We start from the raw sequence: 24,230 nt of genomic DNA, 5'->3' as shown, positions 1-24,230 counted from the left end.
AGTCTGTGTCTTGTGTAATTTGGCATAGCTCAGCCTTTTCTCTGTTTTCCTTACTCAATAATGGCTTTCTAACAGCAGCTCTTCCACTGACACCATTTCTGATGAGGCTTGATGTATCAATTGAAGGGGCAATGCATCTCTCAGGTCCTCCGTCAGGTCTTTGCTGGATTTTTTCCCCTGTTTCTTAAGGACCTGACTATCAGATGCTCTTCTACTGTAGTCTTTAGCCCTGCACCTTCTTTTGTGTTACTCCATCAGATTTTTAAGGGCATGCCACACACCATGCTGAAAGATGCCAAGTTTCAAACTAAGAGCTCTTTGAAAATGACCTTCTTGGCACAGTTTTATGCCTTTCAAACTGTGTTATCTTTGGCATTTCATATGTTGATGTAACAAATGATGGGCTTTGTGACCGTTTTCAGAGTTGAATGATTTGTAGGTCAGTGTTAAGTTGTTCAACAAACAAACACATTCTTATGAAAATGTGAAGGTACAAGGACTGGACTCAAGATGACTGAAAAAGCAGCCAGTTTCCAGTGTAACAAAAAAAAAAAGAAAATTTTCAAAACTCTTGCCCAAAACCCTCTTTAGAAGTCTTGTTTTCTATAAGTTAGCTGTTGCTATTGCACTTAATGTCCGTCATAATACAGGGCATTATTCATCAACAATCCAATAGAAATGATACTGTTAAAATGACACAGACAGCATTAATCTCACTCTCTCCCTCCGGCAAAGAAGTTTCCATTCTGAGCTGACAACATAATACTTTAATAGTTACTCTGTCGTTACATTCACTGTAGCAGTATACCTCTTTTATGGATTTTTTTTAAGAGCTAGAAACGCTACGTAATAAAATTAATGAAACCTGCATTTCATTTATCTGCTTGACAATCGGGGTCCTGGTATGCTGACTGTCAACCTGTAATGGCTGTCTGGGACACCTCACTGTAAGAAAAGCCAGGCCTGCTTCACCTGCTATATCGAGTCAAAATCTCTGCTTCAGAGCAGGGCCACTGTATGGCTGATATTACACTGTTGTCCAGTGGTGAACCCACAGCAAATCACCCAATTAAAACCCAAGTTTTTGTTTTCAGCAAGAATTTTCTGAATGAGAGAAATAAAAATAGAAGTTAGATGTTTGATTGTATGATGTGTGATTGACACGGATCTGTAAAACTAAAACGTATTTGTATTAATATTATTATTTTTAAACACAAACCTAAGTAAAATAACTTAAAACTGAAACTAGTTATTATATGTTGTTAACAACTATTGTAACTGCAGTTGTACACTGGCCTACATTATGAACAGATCATTCAAAAAGTTGTTTATTAAATACTGTCTGGTTATTGATTAACTGTACTAAAAATCAGATAGTGGCTTCTTCATGTTGCTCTACTGTTTTGCTCCACATTGATCACAGCAGCGGATACTCAAGAAGGACATTTAATAAATTGGACTAGTCTTGTAAGATTTTACAAAGTAGAGATTACGGTTTTCGCATGATAACAGAGCCATCGTCCGGATGAAGTCCACGTCCAAGGTAAATAAAGTATTTCTACAGCATATACAACACGCCAGAGTCTATCCCAGGCGAGTTAGTCAGCCAGTTTTGAGAACCTAGCATAAATATGACTTTATAACAGTTGGGAATGGTGCTTATTGCTTAGCTCTTTTCTAATTATACAGTTCAGTTGTTGTTGTTTTTTTTTTTAAAAAAAAGAAAGAAAAGAAAACCGCTTTAATGTGGGAACTTTGACCTTGACTTAACCTTTAGTGCTTTTTCTTTCTTTTAAGCTGTGCTGCTTGTCTTCAGCCAATACAACTAGCAAACTAACATCTTCCAAAGGGCTTCTTCTACTGGACAAGCCACACTCTCAAGCAGGACAAAGAAAGGAAGAAAAGTCTCCTTATTAAAGAACTTGGGCTGTACTTTGTGCACTCTTTTACCATCCATTTATTCGTCACTGTTATTTAGGTGGCCAACATTGGTTCGGACTTGCACGCGCTAACATTGTCTCTTAACGTAAATTAGCCGCTGCTTGCTAGCGACGTTAAATGCTACTTACTTGTTTATTTGTTCATGCTTTAACTTTAAATAAATACTTCCCGATGCATAACAATTAAGAATAACTGTAAAAACGTGGAAGCAAAAGGCAACTGAAGCTGATGCCAACGCTGGCATCGGTATTGGATTGATACTGACGCAATGGGATCGATATCTTGATGCATGCTCAGTCATCCAGGTAAGTAAATCTCCAAAAGTTGATTCTGTTCATTTCTCACACAAAACTGGACCTCCCAGCCCATTGTTCCTTGACTGGGGTAGTTTCAGTCATTATGCAATGTACAGTTTATAAGATTGGGGAAACCTGCAGTCAGCTGAGACTGAAGAAGTCACCTGGATGAGTGATGAAACGTTTCTCCCACAAAACGCTATGTCCAGATGAACAGAATCAACTTTTGGAGAATAGGATCGATACTTTGCTTCTATTCTCCAATACAGTATGTTGCCCATTAAATTTTCTTAAATAAATTATTTGTTTAAATGGAAAAATAGAGCTCAAACATGCATTGTGAAACATTTATTAGCCTTTTTGTGCTGACTGTATAGTCTTTAACCTATATACATAGCAAACACTAACCCAAAGCGATTTAGAGTCTCAAAAAATGTCTGTGAAGGTTCTCAGTCATCCAGGTCATAGTAGTCAAATTAGCTTGCAAAGAAAAGCGTCTGGACTTCTTTAAGTTGCTTTTGCATGATATCATGCGAATTCCTGAATTCACATGATAAGGTGGGGGGCCAGGTTTAACAATGAGCTCACCTGAAACCCTGGCTGGGACCCACACCCATTTTCACACCCTGGCTCATCAGGGGGTCCTTTTGTCCCTCTGTGGGGGGATACTCCCACTAGGTTTAAATCTGGGACTTCCCACCATTTGACCTTAGAACTGAAGAAGCTTCAGAAGAAGATGAGAGGTGAAACGTCTTCAAGCAACTTAAAGAAGCCCAGATGCTTTTCTTTGCAAGCTCAGTCTCAATTTTTTTTTAAATATCCAATTTTTGTGGAAAGTGGAAATCACAAAAACTTTGTAATCATTAAAATGTCACTGTCACACAACACACTGTCACGCTCCCCTACATAAGCTGCCTTTATAGGTTAAAAGTATTGGTATTGGTATCGGCAGGACCTGCACCGTATTCACTTGGTATCGGATCGATAACAAAATTTGCTGTTTGACACGGCGCCGGTCAGCGCCGCTAGACGCTGACTTCAGTCGCGGTTAGGAAATCCAGCCAATCGCAAGCGACAGCGCGCGAAGGCGGGGCAGCACAGGGCGGCCCGGGGAGGGGGGGGGGGGGAATACAAACACCCAGGGTGCAGAGGCTCGCGTGTCAGTTGAAGCTTAAAGGAAAGGGGCTTGGAAGGAAAAGTAAACACGGAAACTTTTCTGACAACATCCCCGCTGAACAACTGGTAACTGCTGATATACTTTATCTGCTCCCCGTGCAGCTAGGAGCGTCTAATTGCTGAACCTATCTTTTTTTTCTTTCTTTTTCATCTTCCAGATAACGCTTCAGCTTCAACGGTGCGCTCGTGACATAACAAACATGTCCCAGCAGGCAGTGAACGGGGTCCCGCACCGGGGCAGGGTGCTGACTTTGGACAGCATGAACCCCAACGTTAAGCGGGTGGAGTACGCGGTCCGCGGACCCATCGTCCAGCGGGCGGTGCAGATAGAGAAGGAGCTGAAGGAGGTAAAGTGGAGCCAAAGTTGGACAAAGCAGGAGAAAAGCGCGAACTGAGTTAAGAGTATCGCTGAGGTGGCACTCAGGAGGGAGTTGGGTTTCAAAAGAATGGTTTGTTAATTTAAAGCTATGTGCTTTAAAGTGCGGGTTCTAACGTGTTTTTTAAGTGTTAAATCATATTTCCCGTGTTTTTTTTGTTTGTTTTTTTAAAAAAATTGTTTGTTGTTTCTTTTTTATTTTTTTGTTTGTTTTAGCCAAGGGGGAGACATGGTTATGCAGTTATGTACATACCCAGCTGTTGAAACTATTAAACAGCTGGAATCTAACTCTACACAGCCGTCATAGGTCACACCTGTTGGAAATACCCCCTTTATATATAAGCCCAGAAATTATTAAGATTGCCTCATATTAGATTTTGGCACACAGTAAGTAAAAAGTGTCATTTCCCGACTCTGTTTCCTCCAGATACAGTTACAAAATAATAATTCAGGGCAGGCTTTGTGCATGAGATGCTTGACTTTTGCTGACTGGCTCAGGGAGTGGAAGCAGGACATTCAGGGCAGGTCAGCATTCAAAGTGTTTGCATGCGCCACGATGAGCTTGTTGCCCTCTGCTCGTCTTTCATTCAACAGGGCAATATTGATTTACTGTGCTTCCCTTAGGAAGGACGCGTAGGCTGAACAAGCTGTCTTCTGAAAGCTGTAACGCAACCCTCGGCTCTGCAGTTATGTCCTCTTCATGAGACACGTGATGAGCCTGCGGGGACAGCTCTGGCCTTCTTTGAGTACACTTTGCTCTCATCTTGCCAGGGGCGGCCAAAGGATCCAAAAGGATGTGTATAATACAAAGGGTTATTACGTAAGAGGAGAGGCTGCACTCTCTGTCCTCCTTTGTTTCTTTCTGGGTTTACCCACCTCCCTTCTGCACGCGAGGGAGCGTTTTCATTGAACTGAGCTGCAGCTGTGAGGCCCAGCAGCCTCAGAGGCCTTTCTGTGCAAGGAGCCTTATAACAAGCAGCCCCCCCCAGTTCTGTGGAAAGGCGGCCTCACTTCTCTGGTTGTCAATTTTTTTTTCTTTGCTTATTGAAGCCAAAGCAAATCCTGCCAAAAAACTTTTCCCAGAAGTCATGACAAAGTTGACTCATCATCTATTGGTGAGCTTCCTGTCAAATCTTTTAACTGGAACACTTACTGACAACTCAGCAGATATTATGCGTGTGTGCGTCTGTGTGATAATGACCCACACATCTGGCAGAACAGTGCCCACAGTACTAATTCAGGCGTGAACCTCAGCTTCTGGCAGTTCTGCACTTCCTGTCATAATAAAAGGGTGACAATACACCAGTAGAACGGGGAAAAAGAGCCCATCTATTACTGTAAACAGTTCTTTAATTTTCTTTTACTGAAATGGACATTGAGTGCATTTCAGTAAAATTGACTTTGATAAACCACATGATTAAAGCAACAAGGTTATTTTCCACTTTGCCTCAGTTATAGCTTGAATGATCCGTGTTCCAGTTACTCTAGCACAGTTCAATTCAATTCAATTTTATTTATATAGCGCCAAATCACAACAAAAGTCGCCTCAAGGCGCTCTATGCAGTTAAGCATAGAGAACCAAGAGTCCAAACTAGAGCTGTTGTAAGTGAAATAACATTCACGATGACTGTCAGGCCTGTTGTCCCACAGGCTTTCTTGGCCTGGTCTGCAGGTCTGGCCTGCGTAATATTCACCTGGTGCTGACTGAGCAGGAGAAACGAAGCAGCGAGCCGAGGAACCAACTGGCTCCTATTCTACCCGGAGAACAGCAGTCTCTTTGTTGCTCGAGAATGGGGGCTAAAAAGGAAAAGGAAAAGCATCCCGTTACTTAGATTCCAATCAAGCTCTTATCTGACAAAATCCTAACTCAAAGCACATTCGAGAACTTGCTCTTGATATTATTCAAGGACACAAAAATGACTAATAGGGACTTGGTTTCAAGGAAAACACTTTCAGTTGAACTTAGAGGCTGGTTGCTTGCTATTTTGTCATGTAGAGCACAGTGAATCATGGCAAGAATAATGTAAACAGCAGTTTGTTTGTTGTGTGTATGTAGTTGTTTGACCCAAAGGAGAACTTAAACTACAGGACTCGACAGTATAAGAATAAAGCTGTCCTGAGAAGCCGTAAGGTGTATATTACCACAATATAGTCCACTTATTTTGATGAATGTTGAGAAGTAAATAAGACCCCAAATGAATGTTGGGTTGAGTTTACCAGCAATTTTTGGTTTCTTTCTGTAGCTATTTAGAAATGCAGTGAAGCGTAACATTATTTCATCATGATAAAAACAATGCCCAATAATTTTCATAGATTAAAATGATCCTTTTGGTTATTTTGGTTAACAGAAATCTTCTGTTTTGTCTTAATTATCTTAAAAAATGGTTAATATGTTCAAACCTGATGCTTTTCACTGGAGAAAGTCCAAAATCTCTTTCAAGTGAGGTGAGGAATTACATATAGGGAAAGCTGTGTAGAACCCATCTGAGGCAGGTTTCAGAATAGACAGTGGCTGCAGTTCTGCAGAAAACAAAACAAGTTCCCAAGATTTTATGGGAGGTGCAAGAATTGGTGCAAGCCAGCACAATGAGAACAGCATGTCCTGAATTTCAGAACCACAAAGACAGTTTACATAAACAGGGTGCAGTAAGCTCCAGATGTACTTCTGGAACTGCTCTGTGGATTTTTTACTTTTTATGTCCTTTGGGTTTTTTTAAAGAAATTGTATTACTAGATAATAAAATGTTGTATCCTCGCCTGAAATGCTAATTAAAGGGCACTTGTGGAAGTGTTTGGTAAAGTTAAATGGGCACACAGCAGTGCACGGGTACTGTCGCTTCACGACAAGAACATTCCTGGGCTGAGCCTCCTGGTACGCTGGGGCCTTTTTGTGTACTGCATGTTCACTCTGTGCTTGCATGACTTCCTCCCATAGTCCAAACAAATGCTTCTCAGGTTAAATGGATTTCTAAATTGGCTATAGGCATCAAATGAGAATGTGTGGTTGTCTCTCTTGATGGTTTGGTGACTGGTCTAGGATGTACCCTGCCTCTTACCCACAGTTATGAAAAAGGATATACCACTGTTCCCCTTTCAGTGAAGTGTGGATGTACTATGTAGTTGTGTTTATATCACAATGCAATACAAACTGGGGATTTGCAGTTTTCTAATTGTATTTCAGACAAACCTTCAGTGAAGGCTTAGTACAGTTTTCATTTTAGTTTTATGACTGGCCCAGGCTGTCCAAAGTAACAGAGGATATCTGTTATCACATGTCCTCCTCTAATTAGCAGCAAAGGGTGGTGCATGTTGTGATCAGTAAATAGACAAATGGGCTCCAGACCAGCGTGTGCATAATTTGGTTAGGTGAAATAGTTGACGAGGAAGGGCTCAAATAAAATGAAGGTGGACAATGAGGTGGACAGAAGCAGAAAATGGTTTGGATAAATAGAGGAATGAAATGAAGAGGATTCAAGAGTGTCTTATAATTGGATTCAGCCTGCAATTTGTGAGTGAAACCCCAACATCAACAAAAGCAAATTACGTTTTTGTGTGTCTGGTAGCTCTGGCAGCAGGACTGTGCCCTTCCAGGCCAGCACTTTTGCGCTGCAGCCCAAACTACAGTCTGTACCAGAGCCTTTGTAAAACAAAAACTTCTAATGGTGAGAAGATCCATGTGAGGTTTTTGAGGGGACAAAAAGCTCTATGTGAGATGAATACAAGGACTTCTGATTTGAGAGATTATCTCATCAGGCCTGGGAATGCCTCGGAATCCCCCAGGAGCAAATGGAAAGTGTTGCTGGGGGTAAGGGCCTCTAGAATATCCTTCTTGGTCTGCTGCCACCATGATCTGACTCCCGATAACCTCACAATTTTCAAAAGAAGAGCAAACCAAATAGGGAAAATGAAAAATACAACGCTGCTTAAAAGTTAAAGGCACTGCAGCTAAAACCAGAACCAAAAGCAAACATTGCAGATGAAAAAAGAAGATAAGATTAACAATATCGAAGGATAAGGTGACTGACTTTAACTGCAGTTGTAAATTCCATGACATTAGTGTGTTCATTAATGATTACATGTATTCTTACAGCTCCTGAGACAAGTATAGCCTGTACATTTGAACCCCTGGCTCTGTTAAACATTCTTGGGTGGAAGTAAACATAAAAAAAACATAATTCTTGCTTGGCTTGCTTTCTACTCTTATGGTGTCAGCAAGTACAAGCTTTTATTGCCTTAAAGGATTACATGACAATACCAGTGCTTAAAGGGCAAAGAAATGCTAGCGCTCAGGACTGGTGACTAAATGTCTGTCATGTATATGCTTGTCAGAAAGAAAACCTTCTCTTGTGATCGTGTTGAAATGGTGATCCCGTTCTCATACAGACTTCATTATTTAGTAGTTTGAGGTTTTATGTGTAGTAATCAGTTATATGCTTGTAAGCTATAACCTGAGGTTGCTCAGATTAGGAGCACAGCAAAGGTGATTTATAATGTACCCTTTGGAGTTACTTTGCAATTCTCAATCCTGCTTCCTATGAGTCTTAGTTTTAATCTCTCCCTACAAAGAGTCTCTTATGCCGGGTATGCTTCTCATCTGCTCTTCTCCAGATGTCAGTTATGATGTAATAACCATAATCATTTTAACCATGATTGATGTTGGAAGCAATCAAAAGAAGGGACGGAGAAAAAGACAGGGAAAACAGTAACGTTTCTGCTTTACCTTTGCTCACTTGTTTCCTCCTCACTTACTCCTTTTTTACATGTCCAAACAAGTTTGGTGAGCATATGTTCCTAGAATTAACAATGCAAAGATTTTTTTTTCACACTTTGCTCAGTCACTTATATCAGGTACCTTTCTCTGTTTTGTTCCAGGGAGTGAAGAAACCTTTCACAGAAGTCATCAAGGCCAACATAGGTGACGCCCACGCTATGGGTCAGAAACCAATCACATTTTTCAGACAGGTTAGACCACTCTCTTGCTTAAAGCTTACAATCTGTTAATGCCTGTGTTTTTGCTAAGTAGGACGCACTCATAATTACAGAAGGAAACAAAACTGTATGACAGAAAACCCAAAACAACCCTAAAACCACATACAAAATAACGTTGAAGCAACACATCCCCGCTGAAGAAATATTTAGTGGCCAGCTCCTTGTTAGTCTTGCAATTTAGGTCATATATTATGAAACTGGTGTAGCATGGTGGTGCAGTGGCTAGCACCGTCACCTCACAGCAAGAAGGTTCTCAGTTTAAACCATATGAAGCTTCCATGTTCTCCTTGGGCCTCTGGGTTTCCCCCAGATGCCCAAAAGCCATAGATGTCTATGTCATATACACAGTACTTTCAGCACTGAGATAAAAGTACTCAAATAGAAGCTTAATTGTGGCATTATAGTGTAACTTTCGATATTGGATTTAAAATTAAACAACATGAACAATAAATGCTTAACTTTGTAAATAATTACAGATTGAATAAGTCACAGTGGTCACAGTTGTGGGACATGTAGCGATTTTTGTTCTTTTCCTCTCAGGTCTTGGCTCTCTGCTCTTATCCAGCACTGTTGGAAGATAGCAAGTTTCCTGAGGACGCCAAGCAAAGAGCACGGCGCATTCTTGAGGCCTGCGGAGGCCACAGTATAGGTCAGACAACTCCCCCTCACTACACCAACCACATTCTCTGTCCCAGGCTTCAGCACCTATGTCACTAGCATCTACGTCTATTTGTCTGCTTATCAATAATTAATTTGGACAGTCTGATCTCTGTGTAAACTGGTCAACTAAATATGTTACTTGTTAAACAAAGTTCAGTGTCATATCATTAGGGGCCTACAGTGCTAGCCAGGGGATCGAGTGCATCCGTCAGGATGTGGCGCGCTACATCGAGAAAAGAGACGGTGGCATCCCCTCCAACCCCGACAACATCTACCTCTCCACTGGGGCCAGCGATGCCATTGTGGTATGTGCTGACTCATTTTGCTGCTGTACAAATGGCAACTGAGGACAGGTGCTTTAGTCAGCTTTTGTTAAATATATACTTATCTGTACTTTGTACATCTCTAATACTACTCCACCCACAGACCTTTGTCTGTCTCACTTTTATGCAACCCAATCAGGCTGCTGAATGACTCCTGCACTAAAGATCCTGCAGTATGAAACTTGTTTTTCCCCAATATGTTTCTATGTAGGTGTTAAAGTTTGTCTCCCAACAAAATTGATTGTTTGTACTCTTCTTTTTAATATACACAATTAACCCAACAGTCCATACATAGTCTCCATAATAACGCCACTCCACTCTGTTCTCCTTTTTCTCTTTACACCTTCCAATCCAAGACCATATTGAAGTTGCTGGTGTGTGGGGAGGGTTGTGACCGAACAGGAGTGATGATCTCCATCCCCCAGTACCCTCTGTACTCAGCTGCCCTGGCAGACCTGGGCGCTGTCCAGATAAATTACTACCTGGACGAAGACAACTGTTGGAGCCTGAACATCACAGAGCTCAGGAGAGCGCTCAGTGCCGCGAGGGAGCACTGCAATCCTCGTGTCCTCTGCATCATCAACCCCGGAAACCCCACTGGTAATTCAATTCAATTCAATTTTATTTATATAGCGCCAAATCACAACAAATGTCGCCTCAAGGCGCTTCATAGATACAGAGAAAAGCCCAACAATCATATGACCCCCTATGAGCAAGCACTTTGGCGACAGTGGGAAGGAAAAACTCCCTTTTAACAGGAAGAAACCTCCGGCAGAACCAGGCTCAGGGAGGGGTGGCCATCTGCTGCGACCGGTTGGGGTGAGAGAAGGAAGACAGGATAAAGACATGCTGTGGAAGAGAGACAGAGATTAATAACAGATACGATTCAATACAGAGAGGTCTGTTAATACATAGTGAGTGAGAAAGGTGACTGGAAAGGAAAAACTCAATGCATCATGGGAATCCCCCGGCAGCCTACATCTATTGCAGCATAACTAAGGGAGGATTCAGGGTCACCTGGTCCAGCCCTAACTATATGCTTTAGCAAAAAGGAAGGTTTTAAGACTAATCTTAAAAGTAGAGATAGTGTCTGTCTCCTGAATCCAAACTGGAAGCTGGTTCCACAGAAGAGGGGCCTGAAAACTGAAGGCTCTCCCTCCCATTCTACTTTTAAATACTCTAGGAACAACAAGTAGGCCTGCAGAGCGGGAGCGAAGTGCTCTAATAGGGTGATATGGTACTACAAGGTCATTAAGATAAGATGGGGCCTGATTATTTAAGACCTTGTATGTGAGGAGCAGGATTTTGAATTCAATTCTGGATTTAACAGGAAGCCAATGAAGGGAAGCCAAAACAGGAGAAATATGCTCTCTCCTTCTAGTCCCTGTCAGTACTCTTGCTGCAGCATTTTGGATTAACTGAAGGCTTTTCAGTGAGTTTTTTGGACATCCTGATAATAATGAATTGCAGTAGTCTAGCCTGGAAGTAATAAATGCATGAACTAGTTTTTCAGCGTCACTCTGAGACAGGATATTTCTAATTTTAGAGATGTTGCGCAAATGGAAGAACGCAGTCTTACATATTTGTTTAATATGTGCGTTGAAGGACATATCCTGGTCAAAAATGACTCCAAGGTTCCTCACAGTGTTACTGGAGGCCAAGGTAATGCCATCCAGAGTAAGAATCTGGTTAGATACCATATTTCTAAGCTTTTCAGCGCCGAGTACAATGACCTCAGTTTTATCTGAGTTAAGAAGCAGAAAGTTAGTGGTACACCTCTTTGCAGTTTCTCCATGTGACATTAAGGAGCTGCTGATGTTTTAGAGTCTTGTTGTGTATGTGTGGACCAAAACCAAACCTAGTTAACCATAATATTTGATCTTGGACAGTTAACACTTCAAAGACATTTCGTTTATTCTCTCTGTCTTCACACACTTCTCCTAATTATCAAACTATCTGCCCTGTGTGACAGGTCAGGTCCAGAGCAGGCAGTGCATCGAAGATGTGATCCGATTTGCCAAAGAGGAACATCTCTTCCTCATGGCCGATGAAGTACGTATTTAACATTCTGTTTTGTGTCAGAGTGCAAACTTTTACGCTTTAAAGATTTCTTTCAAACTTACTGCACTGCAGCAGTTGTTTCATTTACTTTGCTAATATTTTATCATATACACCAAAAGGGTGTGAGAAAAATGTCTTTGATGTTTATAAATATAATGAAGTGTTATTAATGTTAATAAAGCCATGTTTATTTTTTTTAGGTCTACCAGGATAATGTATACGCAGAGGGCTGCCAGTTTCACTCTTTTAAGAAAGTTCTGTTTGAGATGGGACCGGAGTACTCAAACACAGTGGAGATGGCTTCGTTCCACTCCACTTCCAAATGTTACATGGGAGAGTGAGTATCTCACACAGATACAGCCACACACATGCACACGCCATAAGTATAAAGAAAAAAAAGTGAAAGCCAGTAAATATGAGTGGAAGCAGTAAACAAGATTAAAATACACTAAAAAAATAATAATTTTGTTACATATACACAATGTAAAATTTTACATTTATCAGAATCTGGTTAAGTGAAATTGACTTGATTGACAGTGGGTTTATGGTTGAGTTTTACAGATGCTTATTAGTAATGCACCTCAACTAAAACCAATAAACAAGCATGAAAACCCCACAGGGCAGCTGAAAATGGTCCTTGGAGTTGTTAATCCTTGCTGACGTGTACATCTCCTTCAGTTAGAGCAGACTTTACCTTTCTTGTCTCTGTTTGTTTTCTAGGTGTGGATTCCGTGGAGGATACATGGAGGTCATCAACTTGGACCCTGAAGTGAAAGCCCAACTCATAAAACTAGTGTCTGTGCGTCTGTGTCCACCAGTCCCTGGACAGGCCCTACTGGATCTCGTGGTGAACCCCCCACAGCCTGATGAGCCCTCTTATGCCACTTTTATGAAGGTCTGAGTGTATGCAAACAGAATTAACTAGTGCAAACATCGCCTCACCTAATCTACACACAAAAGCTGTGTTAGGTTTGATAAAGTTCTCAGGTGGCACTCAGTCAGATCAGGTTTTGAAATTTGAACATACAATCAGAGCTGTTTTGTTTCACATCTTCTGGATTTTTAAACTGACTACTCATTGTGGTCTGGTCTTTATTAAGTCTTAATTATAGATGACCACAATCTGACTAAACAAGTATGCAAACTGGTAACTCCCACAGATGTTCTCTTTAGCTGTTTGTGAGACTTACACAATGATGAGAAAGGTTTTTGAATCATTCCTTAAAAAACACTCCTGTTATTTCATCAGTATTTGTGGTGTCCGGATTGAGCTGCCCTATTCTGGTTACTTCGCCTCAGCTGCTCCATCTTTTTCAATTATTTTCCATTGTTGTTGATTTACTTATGTTGGACTTTTGGTTACTGTGTTTATGCATTACATAACCCTTGGATGTGTCATGGACTAGTGCCCCGAGAGGCGCCTGTAAAAATTTTTTATTGTTTCATCAATGAGTCCAAGGGATTCATGTTCTGAGATAGCAAAGTGTCCTGTAACCATTCTGCTCCATGCTTCATGATCCAGAGTTAAGATGGACTTTTGGTGTTAGTGTGAAGTGTTTGCTGTCTAAAAGTTTTATAGAACATTAATATTATATTTTGAAAACTCATTATTTTTGAAAAGCAGTAGTTTCTTTCATGTTGTCCATTGACATTTTATTTAGTCTGTTTTCTTCTAGCAAGGTGCAGAAATTGCTTCATACCTTTTTTTGAATTACACTTGGTTATGTTTTCGCCCATTTCAAGACTGCACTCTGTGCTCTTGGCGTGATCTTTCAGTACCCTTTTCTGGGAGATTAGCAGCAGTCTTGAATTACCTTCCTTGTATGCAGTTCGTAAAAATATAAAGTGAACATTACACCCAGGTATTTGCGAAGGCTTTTGTAATCGTTTTCTAACTTTCGGAGATCTGTAATGCTTTAAACCTTGTTGTAATCAAGGTTCGGTTCACACTGGTCTTTCTTGGGCACAGACTTTCACAACCAAACTTTGAGTTGCTTTATTTGCTGGGAAGGCCTCTACTGCAACTCACACTTCCAATCTAACCTCCTTACTTGGTACACCTGACTCCGAGTAGCTTTTAGAGAAGTCAATGTCACAGAGGTTCTCTTAGGTTGTTTTTTCCAGCCTGCTTTGTGAGTAATTAACTCCATGTGTTCAGTGAGGACTTGAAAGACAGCTTGATCATCATTGATGTGCTCATAGCTAGTGCAAACCTTCAGTTGTCTTTGTTGTTGCAGTGTGTAGCTGCGAGTTTTAGCTGTGGGAAAGTCTGATCTTCAATTATTGTGTAATGAATGGATGGCTACATACAGGTATGCCACCATTGGCCACAATGGGGCTGGTAAACAAACGATTGTTTGTGTTAGATTCAAAGCCTACGTCCTGAATAGAGGTCGATTATCTTGTTAATAATTTCACCTCCTCACTACGTACGACTCTGGATACTGTAGCTCCAGTGAAAACTAAGGTCTCTAATCAGAAGTACCTGACCCCGTGGTATAATTCTCAAACACGTACCCTAAAGCAGATGACTCGTAATCTGGAGAGGAAATGGCGTGTCACAAATTTAGAGGATCATCATTTAGCCTGGAGAAATAGTTTGTTGCTTTATAAGAAAGCCCTCCGCAAAGCCAGAACAGCTTACTACTCATCACTGATTGAAGAAAATAAGAACAACCCCAGGTTTCTCTTCAGCACTGTAGCCAGGCTGACAAAAAGTCAGAGCTCTGTTGAGCCAACCATCCCTTTAACGTTAACTAGTGATGACTTCATGAACTTCTTCACAAATAAAATTTTTATCATTAGAGAAAAAATTACCAATAATCATCCCACAGATGTAATATTATCTACAGCTACTCTTAGTTCCATTGATGTTAAGTTAGACTCTTTTTTTCCAATCGATCTTTCTGAGTTAACTTCAATAATTACTTCCTCCAAACCATCAACGTGTCTTTTAGACCCCATTCCTACAAAACTGCTCAAAGAAGTCCTGCCATTGATTAATTCTTCGATCTTATATATGATCAACCTATCTCTAATAATCGGCTATGTACCACAGGCCTTCAAGGTGGCTGCAGTTAAACCTTTACTCAAAAAGCCATCTCTAGACCCAGCAGTCTTAGCTAATTATAGGCCAATCTCCAACCTTCCTGTCATATCAAAAATCCTTGAAAGAGTAGTTGTCAAACAGCTAACAGATCATCTGCAGAGGAATGGTTTATTTGAAGAGTTTCAGTCAGGTTTCAGAGTTCATCACAGCACAGAAACAGCTTTATTGAAGGTTACAAATGATCTTCTTATGGCCTCTGACAGTGGACTCATCTCTGTGCTTGTCCTTCTTGACCTTAGTGCAGCATTCGATACTGTTGACCATAATATTCTATTAGAGCGATTAGAACATGCTGTAGGTATTACAGGTATTGCACTGCAGTGGTTTGTATCATATCTATCTAATAGACTCCAATTTGTGCATGTAAATGGAGAGTCCTCTTCACACACTGAGGTTAATTATGGAGTTCCACAGGGTTCGGTGCTAGGACCAATTCTGTTTACATTATACATGCTTCCCCTAGGCAGCATCATTAGAAGACATAGCATACATTTTCACTGCTATGCAGATGACACCCAGCTCTATCTGTCCATGAAGCCAGATAACACACACCAATTAGTTAAACTGCAGGAATGTCTTAAAGACATAAAGACTTGGATGGCCACTAACTTTCTGCTTCTTAACTCAGATAAAACTGAGGTCATTGTACTCGGCGCTGAAAAGCTTAGAAATATGGTATCTAACCAGATTCTTACTCTGGATGGCATTACCTTGGCCTCCAGTAACACTGTGAGGAACCTTGGAGTCATTTTTGACCAGGATATGTCCTTCAACGCACATATTAAACAAATATGTAAGACTGCGTTCTTCCATTTGCGCAACATCTCTAAAATTAGAAATATCCTGTCTCAGAGTGACGCTGAAAAACTAGTTCATGCATTTATTACTTCCAGGCTGGACTACTGCAATTCATTATTATCAGGATGTCCAAAAAACTCACTGAAAAGCCTTCAGTTAATCCAAAATGCTGCAGCAAGAGTACTGACAGGGACTAGAAGGAGAGAGCATATTTCTCCTGTTTTGGCTTCCCTTCATTGGCTTCCTGTTAAATCCAGAATTGAATTCAAAATCCTGCTCCTCACATACAAGGTCTTAAATAATCAGGCCCCATCTTATCTTAATGACCTTGTAGTACCATATCACCCTATTAGAGCACTTCGCTCCCGCTCTGCAGGCCTACTTGTTGTTCCTAGAGTATTTAAAAGTAGAATGGGAGGGAGAGCCTTCAGTTTTCAGGCCCCTGTTCTGTGGAACCAGCTTCCAGTTTGGATTCAGGAGACAGACACTATCTCTACTTTTAAGATTAGGCTTAAAACCTTCCTTTTTGCTAAAGCATATAGTTAGGGCTGGACCAGGTGACCCTGAATCCTCCCTTAGTTATGCTGCAATAGATGTAGGCTGCCGGGGGATTCCCATGATGCATTGAGTTTTTCCTTTCCAGTCACCTTTCTCACTCACTATGTGTTAACAGACCTCTCTGTATTGAATCGTATCTGTTATTAATCTCTGTCTCTCTTCCACAGCATGTCTTTATCCTGTCTTCCTTCTCTCACCCCAACCGGTCGCAGCAGATGGCCGCCCCTCCCTGAGCCTGGTTCTGCCGGAGGTTTCTTCCTGTTAAAAGGGAGTTTTTCCTTCCCACTGTCGCCAAAGTGCTTGCTCATAGGGGGTCATATGATTGTTGGGCTTTTCTCTGTATCTATGAAGCGCCTTGAGGCGACATTTGTTGTGATTTGGCGCTATATAAATAAAATTGAATTGAATTGAATTGAATTACACATTGAAACCAGATATACATGTTTTTGTCTACCCAGTATCTTTCCTTACTATTTTATGCAGAATACAAAATAATCACAGTTGGTACTTCACCAAAACCTGGCAAATGAACGCCAAAGTTAAAACAGTACATAGTATCATGTGAACATGGGCTGACATAGTAGCATTGTATTTTATTTTAAACGGCTTTCACTCATATAATGCTGACAGTTTTACCTTTTGTTTTCCTTCCAGGAGCGGACGGCAGTGCTATCAGCTCTGGCAGAGAAGGCCCGGCTAACAGAGCAGATCTTCAACACAGTGCCTGGTATCACCTGTAACCCAGTCCAGGGAGCCATGTACACCTTCCCTCGCGTCACTCTACCTCAGAAGGCCATTGACAAAGCCAAGGTCTGCTCGATACACCCACTGCATCCCTTGAGTTACTCTTGTGTGCAGACAATTTTGCTTATAAATAAGGTGTGTGTGTGTCTGCAGGAGTTGGGCCTGGTTCCAGACATGTTCTATTGTATGAGGCTGTTAGATGAGGAGGGAATCTGCCTGGTACCAGGAAGTGGCTTTGGTCAGAGAGAGGGAACCTACCACTTCAGGTCAGTATGGCTAAATTCACATGCTGAGTATGTTCAAATAGTTTTTGCTTAGAAAGATTTCAAAGTGAGAGAAGTGACCTGGAAGTATATGGATGAAAGAGCTGTTGGAATTCTCTGAGTAAAAGAGCTCCAGTGTTTCCTTTATTATCTTCTGTAGCACAAAATACTGATATATTATGAAAAACACAAGCCTGTTAAACCCACAGTTGAACTACTAAATCTCCTTCTTGTCAATTTGTTGCCCTGCATAAAAAATGTAGATTTGTGTAAGCTCTCTAAATCTAACTTGTGAGCAATAATAATTAAAGTGTGTCTGTATGATTTACGTTCATTTCTGGGGTGGGGGGGTCTTTTGAATGATCATGAATTAATAAAAAAATATGGAATAAGAGCTAGATGGTGGGAAGTTTCAGTCATAGAAGTCCTGGAAAAGGAGTTGGAGAGGAGTTATTTACACTCTGCAGCAGTAAAACTTTAAAAAATAATAATACACTTTATTTATTTATTTAGATTTATTTTATTGTTTGGCTATGAGGGACATTTACTAAGCCAGGCAAATTAGCTTGATGCCGCAATCACAGGATCATCTACTAACGGTGTACTAATTTACATACACAGCCAGTTCATTTCAATAATAACCAGCATTGTGCCCAGAGCAGAGCAGATTTGTGGCTCAAAAGCCAGCAGACCCAGTGAAGGAGGGAGTCGGACCAAAATAACACAGTGTAAACGCAGGCCTTAAGTATGTGTTTCTTTGTGAAAACAGCAATGTAGTTCAAGCAGAGGCTGAAAAGGAATCAGTGGTTTTCATGAAAGGACAAAGTCTCTGATACAAATTCCCAGGCTCTGTGTGAGGTCCCATCAGCTGAGACTGAGGTGGTGTGCAGGGTTTATCCAGAGAAGCTCTGCGTTATTACAAACCTTTCCACTGTATAAGCTAGGGGTGAGGGGGGAAAATTGATGCAGCGGTGATATTTTGTGTGGCAATATTGTATCAATACAGGGACACCAGATACTGATATTTTATTAGATAACTTAAAGTACTCTCAGAATACTGACCCTATATCTTTGTTTTTCTAAAAAATCCCAACCTTTGTAATGAAGTAGTAATTTTCATCAGTTCTCATTTATTTGACCTAACTAAATCGGTGGGGTAAAAACGTGTGGATTGGTTTAAACCCTACAGCACCCAGTGTGACGTTAGTCTAGTTTGATTCGGTTGTGGTTTAATGCGGTTTGATTCTCTATGCACTTATCAAATTTCTTATCAATTTTACACCTTTCCTTGATGTCATGACATTTTTTCATCAAGGTCAAGGTAAAGGGATTAGGAGGTAATTTTTGTACTAGTCAAACTTAACTACCACCCCCCGCTGTCCACATTCAGAGTTGAAACTTTTCAGGTGTAAAATAAAACAAAAGGACATTTCACTTTGCATTCATTTTTAAGTCATATTGATATATATTCACCAACAAGAGAGAATGAGACATGAGACCACTTATATCTGTTTATTCTGATGTTGCATTACGTTTCTTTCTGTGCCCGTATTTCCATCTTGTTTGCATATGTGCTCTCACTAACACCCTCTGCTAATCCCCAAATCCAATTCCACTCAATCACAAGTTCTCTTGTGACATGAACAGTTTTCTTTAAATATGAACTTTTCAACTCTCCTACTGCCCTGCACTAACATTATGCTGAATATTCTGAATCTAAATACACCTAAGTTTGGGTTTTATTACTCCTTTGCCCTGCTGCTCTTCTATTTGTCTCCCTCCCATCCTGAAGTTTGAGAAGTTAAACTTCTCTATCTTACAAATACAAACACACACACTTCATGACTTCAGGAGAGTTTGTGATCCTGTTCACTTTGTGGCTCACTTATGGGTGCGGTGACACGTTTCTCATAAGCTTATCACTCATCTAACTGTGAATTTCAGTTGTGCTGCACAGAGGCAGCTGGCACTCTGAAACTCAATCCGAACCTGCTCAGTCAGTTCATAATGTAAACATTTTGATTTAACTATGGAGAAAGTTTTACCTTGCTAATTTATGGCTCAGCGGTGACACCTTGTGTCAGTTTACAGTCACACAGGTTTAAGTCTAAGCAAAGTGTGAATTTATATGAAAACAAAGTAGTCAAAATAAAATAATGTAGTTTGTAAAACATGTTGAAAAAAAGCGTAAGTCATTGCAGTTTTTACCTCTCAGCTGTATGAAGCTGATGAGGTGTTATCCTCACCCTGCCACACAGGCAGGGCAGGCAGTGTGGACACCCAGGATTGTGAACATGATAACTCAAGATGAACGTGAACTAGGATTTTCAAATGCATACTACACCTGCACCTCTACTAGGAGGCTGAGGGGTAGCACTGGTGGCCAACAATATTTAACATACTCCTTGATCCAAAAAGCTGTGTTGGATGAAGCCTGATTGTTTGCACCGTCCTATTACGTAAATCTGATTTCCAGTTTTACAGCAACTCTACCGATACCTTTATCATTAATCTGAACCCACCTTTTCTCCGTCCAGAATGACCATCCTGCCGCCAACTGAGAAGCTGAAGGTGGTACTTCAGAAGATCCGGGAGTTCCAGTTGCGCTTCACACAAGAGTTTTCTTAATGGTCCCACATCTAAAGAACCAACTGCTCAGTGCCAGTATCATTAAGTACCTTTACGTGACTGAGGCGGAAGCCCCGTTCATGTTCATACAGCACATGAAGATGATGTCAATAAGTTTCACTACATGATGCACTTTCTTAAAGTATTGCCCTGCCGGTTTTTAATGTTCAAACTGATGATAGTATCGATTGTCTCTGCAGTTTCTTACTCTGCTGGTGCATCCCTCTCCTGCCAATTCATTTTAAGGGATTACTTGATTAACTAACAGTTGTTTTATGCCCCTGCCACGTTGAGGCGTACTCTCTGGGCTGTTCACATGTCTCAGAATGTAGCCAATTGTATCAGTAATTGTTTTAATTGTTCTTAAATGTAATTAAAACCAAACACTTGTTTTCTGAAACTGCGTGCAGTGCCTGTTCCTATATTTGCAACACATTCTCTGGCATGACTTGTATCCATTAAACAAACACAAAGAGCCACTTCTCAGCGCTGGCCTGCAAATGTGCCAGCATTTTCAGTTTTATTTAAAAAGGATTAATCTTGAACAGTGCTTACATGCTTTCAGAAACAAGAAACCTGAATCTTGGAATGAACACAAACTAAAAGGATGATTGAAAAGTAACCATGGCAGCAAATCAGTAACACCATTTTTGTTTAATTACTGCATTCCCTTCACCTTCCCAGAGGTTTTGTCAGCATCCTCTGAAACTCTGCACAAGCACGGTAAGAGTTCTTTGCTGCTTCTCCAAGGAAGTTCAAAGTTCGTCTCTCTTCTGTGATAGCTTTGTGGCGTGCTCCTCCAAGAACTTACTGAACCCTTCTACTGTTCTGTCTCCACCTTCGAATTTGATGGGGCTCTGCTTCTTGTTGCTTGGGGCGAAATATATCGTGGGGAAGCCTTCCACTTTGTAGCTGTCATTGGGTACGTCGTTGGCTGTGGCGTCCATCTTGGCAATCACCAGGTTTTTCTCACCCTTGTACTTTTTGCCCAGAGCCAAATAATCAGGCTCTAATTTCTTGCAGTGGCCGCACCAGGGGGCGTAAAACTCGATCAGGACGTCCTTCTGGGTATCCATGACGATATCGTCAAAAGTTTTTCCTACAACCACCTTAACAGGTCCTTTGTTGTTCTTTGGCACCGGCTGGGACTTGATGATGGGTTTAAGCTTTCCTGTGGACAAAATTTAGAGTTTTAGTGAAATTTACACATCTGTCAATACAAACTCTAAATGAACAAGTTAAGTCCTTCATGCAAAAACCCCACACAGATTTTTAGCACTTGCCTTTCTTAAAAGCCACGACAAAATCTCTCAGCACTTCTGAGTCAAACTCCTCGGGCTCCATCGCATATTTTTTGCCTCCATCTGCCAGAATTCCCACATTCACTTCCTCTCCGCTCTCACTCAGGCCCAGGCCCTTCAGCTCTTCCGCATAATCCTCCTCATCAGCGATAGCAAATGTATACTCTGGGAAGTCTTTGGCTACATCGAGCACCTTGCCCCTCCAGAACTGTGTAGCTGAAAGTGAAAGGAGACAAGGCGTATGTGTTACAGCACAGAACTCCTCCCGCATGAATGTTGCTGCTATTCACAGTAGTTGCAAGTGTAAGCAGATGACTCCTCCACCCTACTCACCTTTTCTGTAGTCAAAGCTGAAGTCAACGCCATAATACACAACCACCAGGGGTCTTTTTGTGTAGCGTTTAGCATCGTTGCTTGGTTTTCTGTGTCCCACAAGAGGAATTACATGTTTTTTGAAGAACTCTTGCACGTCAGACACCACCGTCGAGTCCTGTGTTATGAAGAAGAATGTGTTGATGTCAAATGTTTTTTCCCCCACCAACGCAGCACTGCTGACATTTGCAGATCAGAGTAATGCAACAATCAAAACGATAGCTGCTGCTAGGCGATGCAGTGCATTTATGCACCAACGGTGACTCAACGAAAGCACAGCCATTTGCAATGCTGATGAGTTTCATACACACTGAAACAAAATTCAAATCAGTCACAACAATCTGTTGGAAGTAAAAGACTCCACCTTGACTGAAAACGTGTGAGACGATGGCTCGTGCTTGGAGCGGAATTTTTCAGGCTGGACAATAACGACGTGACCGGGAGAAACTTTGAGCAGTTTGGCCACTTCGGCACTGAAGGAGTGACGGAAAGTGAAGTCCTCCCTTAGCGAGTTACCTGCAAGCCAAACAGCAGTGAATACAGTTAATACATATGCAAATCCCAAAGAACTCCAGAGAACTGAAGATGAGTGATATCAAAACCCAGAGGCGAGGGGAAAAAAAACAACAAAAAAAAAAACTGTACGCTATTTTTATGGAATTACTTACAAGCTTCAATGTAGATGTCATAGGCTGCATCCTGCTCGCTGGAAAACACTCCGACTATGACAGCATCATCACCATCTTTGATGAGCTCCTGGATCTGTTTCGCTGCCTGTACCTGCTTGGAGGGTGGCCCAGCCTGCTCACTCATATAGTCAACAATCCCTGTGGACAAGGTGGAAGACATGGATCAGCTTTGTTGGAGGATGAAAAGAAGCCAAATGTACATGCTGTGCCAAACAGCAGTATACATACGACACATTTTGTGACCTACCATTTCTTTCTCTGGGTCCGTTGTATTCAAACACCTTGCCCTTCCTGAAGATCTTCAGAGAGGGATAGCCGGTGACCCCGAAGCGTGAGGCGAGCTCGCTTTCCTCTGTGGCGTCCACCTTGGCCAGAGGGATGGGAGGAGTGCGCTGGCTCAGTTCCTTGGCCGCCTTCTCATACTCTGGAGCCAGACGCTTACAGTGTCCACACCTGGAGGTGATAATTAGTTTATTACTCCCCCCCCTCAGAGACCATCTACAGTTTATGGCATCTAACCAGTACTTCATAACTGACTCACCATGGGGCGTAGAACTCCACCAGGATGATGTCTGCGTTATTTACAGTGTCATCAAAGTTGTCCTTGGTCAGCACCAGTGTGGCTTCAGGAGGGGGCTTCCAATCTGGTTGAGCCACCTCTTTAACACGCTCCACAATAGCTGCAGGAAACTGAAAATTAGCCATGCCGGTGCTTCATTTGTTTAACAAAATGATGCTCAGACTGGACTAACCACTCTTACCCTTCTCTGTCCGCTCTCCGTCATAGTCCACAGGCTCCCCGTTTTTAAGGATCTTTATGGTGGGATACCCAGACACATCGAACCTGCTCCCCAGACCACTGGCCACTGTCGCATCCACTTTGGCCACAGGTATAGGAGGGTCATTCTCCTTAAGCGTCTGGGCAATTTTTTCATATTCTGGGGCAAACTGCTTGCAGTGACCACACCTAAAGTATACCAAAAACAAAGGGATACAGATAATGCAACAGGATGTAGACAGGAAGAGGCACGCTGTAAAGTTTGCATGGCTCATTGGTTACAGTTTGAAAACAATCAGAGCTTCTTCTGTTTCTCCAACTCACTCAGACGCATAAGAATTTAAGTAGTTTGGCACATCCAACTTACCATGGAGCGTAAAACTCCACCAAGACCGTGTCTTTGCCCTCTATGAAGGTGTCGAAGTTGTTGTCGGTGAGCACCAGCACCCCGTTCTCTTCTTTCACCTCTGTATCGTCGTCTTCATCATCCTCTTCATCGTCACTGTCCTCTTCATCAGTCTCCTCTTTGCTTTCTGCAACATCTAAACACCAAATAAGCAAGCAAACAGAGCACACACTGATCTCAGTCCGTGTCAGATCCACCACAGCCTGGATTCATTTCTTGCGTGCATTCAGTGAAGACCCTAAAGTGCATTTATTCAAGTGTGTTGACATTAGCGGTCCTGTTAGCTGGCAAGCTAACACAACTACACTAATTAGCTCGTTAATTTTAACACAATAAACCGACCTTCCTACTTCAATAAATAGTTCAGCTGCAGGGTTGTACAAATGCCCACACTCACCCTCTTCACATCTGCTGACAGTCGCGAAATGTGCAACGCCAAGCAGCACAATTAGCAGCAGAGCAAGCTTCTTCATTGTGTCCACAGATGATACGGCCCCGCGTCAACCGTTGTTGCTGCTCGCTCACGAGTAGCCGGCTAATTAACTTAGCTAATAAAAAAGGCTGATGAATGTCATCAAAAATACTGCGGGCTGCACAGACCAGCCGCCCGGATCAATACTGATGTGTGGCCCCACCAACCTTTAGCATACCTTTCATACAAACCAGCCCTTCAGAAAGCACACAGTTCACCACCCGCTCCTCCTCCCCTGTACTGGAACTTGTCTGACTTGCCACGTCGTGATTGGACGCCATCATCGACTG

The 24,230-nt window shown here is 41.7% G+C and overlaps 2 protein-coding genes across 3 annotated transcripts; one reads left to right on the top strand and one right to left on the bottom strand.

The window, feature by feature from the left end:
• The first annotated feature begins 1,396 nt into the window (after window positions 1-1,396).
• LOC146511287 (alanine aminotransferase 2-like) lies at window positions 1,397-20,322 on the top strand. Of its 2 annotated transcripts, none has more exons than XM_085173514.1 (12): window positions 1,397-1,543; window positions 3,572-3,760; window positions 8,662-8,751; window positions 9,319-9,427; window positions 9,610-9,743; window positions 10,118-10,361; window positions 11,734-11,813; window positions 12,023-12,159; window positions 12,543-12,717; window positions 16,942-17,097; window positions 17,185-17,297; window positions 19,832-20,322. In XM_085173514.1, exons 1-12 carry the CDS (start codon window positions 1,526-1,528, stop codon window positions 19,920-19,922), a joined length of 1,536 nt encoding a protein of 511 aa, XP_085029640.1. In that variant the 5' UTR covers window positions 1,397-1,525; the 3' UTR covers window positions 19,923-20,322. The 2 variants fall into 2 exon arrangements, with proteins under 2 accessions (XP_085029640.1, XP_085029641.1); XM_085173515.1 differs by lacking the exon at window positions 1,397-1,543 and adding an exon at window positions 3,343-3,479.
• An 80-nt stretch (window positions 20,323-20,402) lies between these two features.
• Window positions 20,403-24,104, bottom strand: pdia4 (protein disulfide isomerase family A, member 4). The gene is made up of 10 exons (XM_085173510.1): window positions 23,866-24,104; window positions 23,430-23,604; window positions 23,046-23,251; window positions 22,826-22,964; window positions 22,532-22,737; window positions 22,264-22,422; window positions 21,960-22,111; window positions 21,557-21,713; window positions 21,206-21,439; window positions 20,403-21,093 (listed from the first exon to the last, which is right to left on the bottom strand). Exons 1-10 carry the CDS (start codon window positions 23,939-23,941, stop codon window positions 20,678-20,680), a joined length of 1,920 nt encoding a protein of 639 aa, XP_085029636.1. The 5' UTR covers window positions 23,942-24,104; the 3' UTR covers window positions 20,403-20,677.
• Window positions 24,105-24,230: the final 126 nt, after the last annotated feature.

Source organism: Neolamprologus multifasciatus, chromosome 9 (assembly GCF_963576455.1).
Source record: "Neolamprologus multifasciatus chromosome 9, fNeoMul1.2, whole genome shotgun sequence".
NCBI classification, from domain to species: domain Eukaryota; kingdom Metazoa; phylum Chordata; class Actinopteri; order Cichliformes; family Cichlidae; genus Neolamprologus; species Neolamprologus multifasciatus.
The sequence above is the reverse complement of the archived record's forward strand: the minus strand, read 5'-3'. Positions and strand labels throughout refer to the sequence as shown.

Excerpts from the sequence above, each read along its gene's own strand:
- pdia4 (XM_085173510.1), bottom strand. The coding sequence starts at position 23,941 with ATGAAGAAGCTTGCTCTGCTGCTAATTGTGCTGCTTGGCGTTGCACAT. Across the intron at positions 22,112-22,263 it reads TGACATCTACATTGAAGCTT|GTAACTCGCTAAGGGAGGAC; the intron begins GTAAGTAATTCC and ends TTTGGCTTGCAG. Across the intron at positions 21,714-21,959 it reads CTCACACGTTTTCAGTCAAG|GACTCGACGGTGGTGTCTGA; the intron begins GTGGAGTCTTTT and ends TTCATAACACAG.
- LOC146511287 (XM_085173514.1), top strand. Across the intron at positions 9,428-9,609 it reads CTGCGGAGGCCACAGTATAG|GGGCCTACAGTGCTAGCCAG; the intron begins GTCAGACAACTC and ends TCATATCATTAG. Across the intron at positions 9,744-10,117 it reads GGGCCAGCGATGCCATTGTG|ACCATATTGAAGTTGCTGGT; the intron begins GTATGTGCTGAC and ends TTCCAATCCAAG.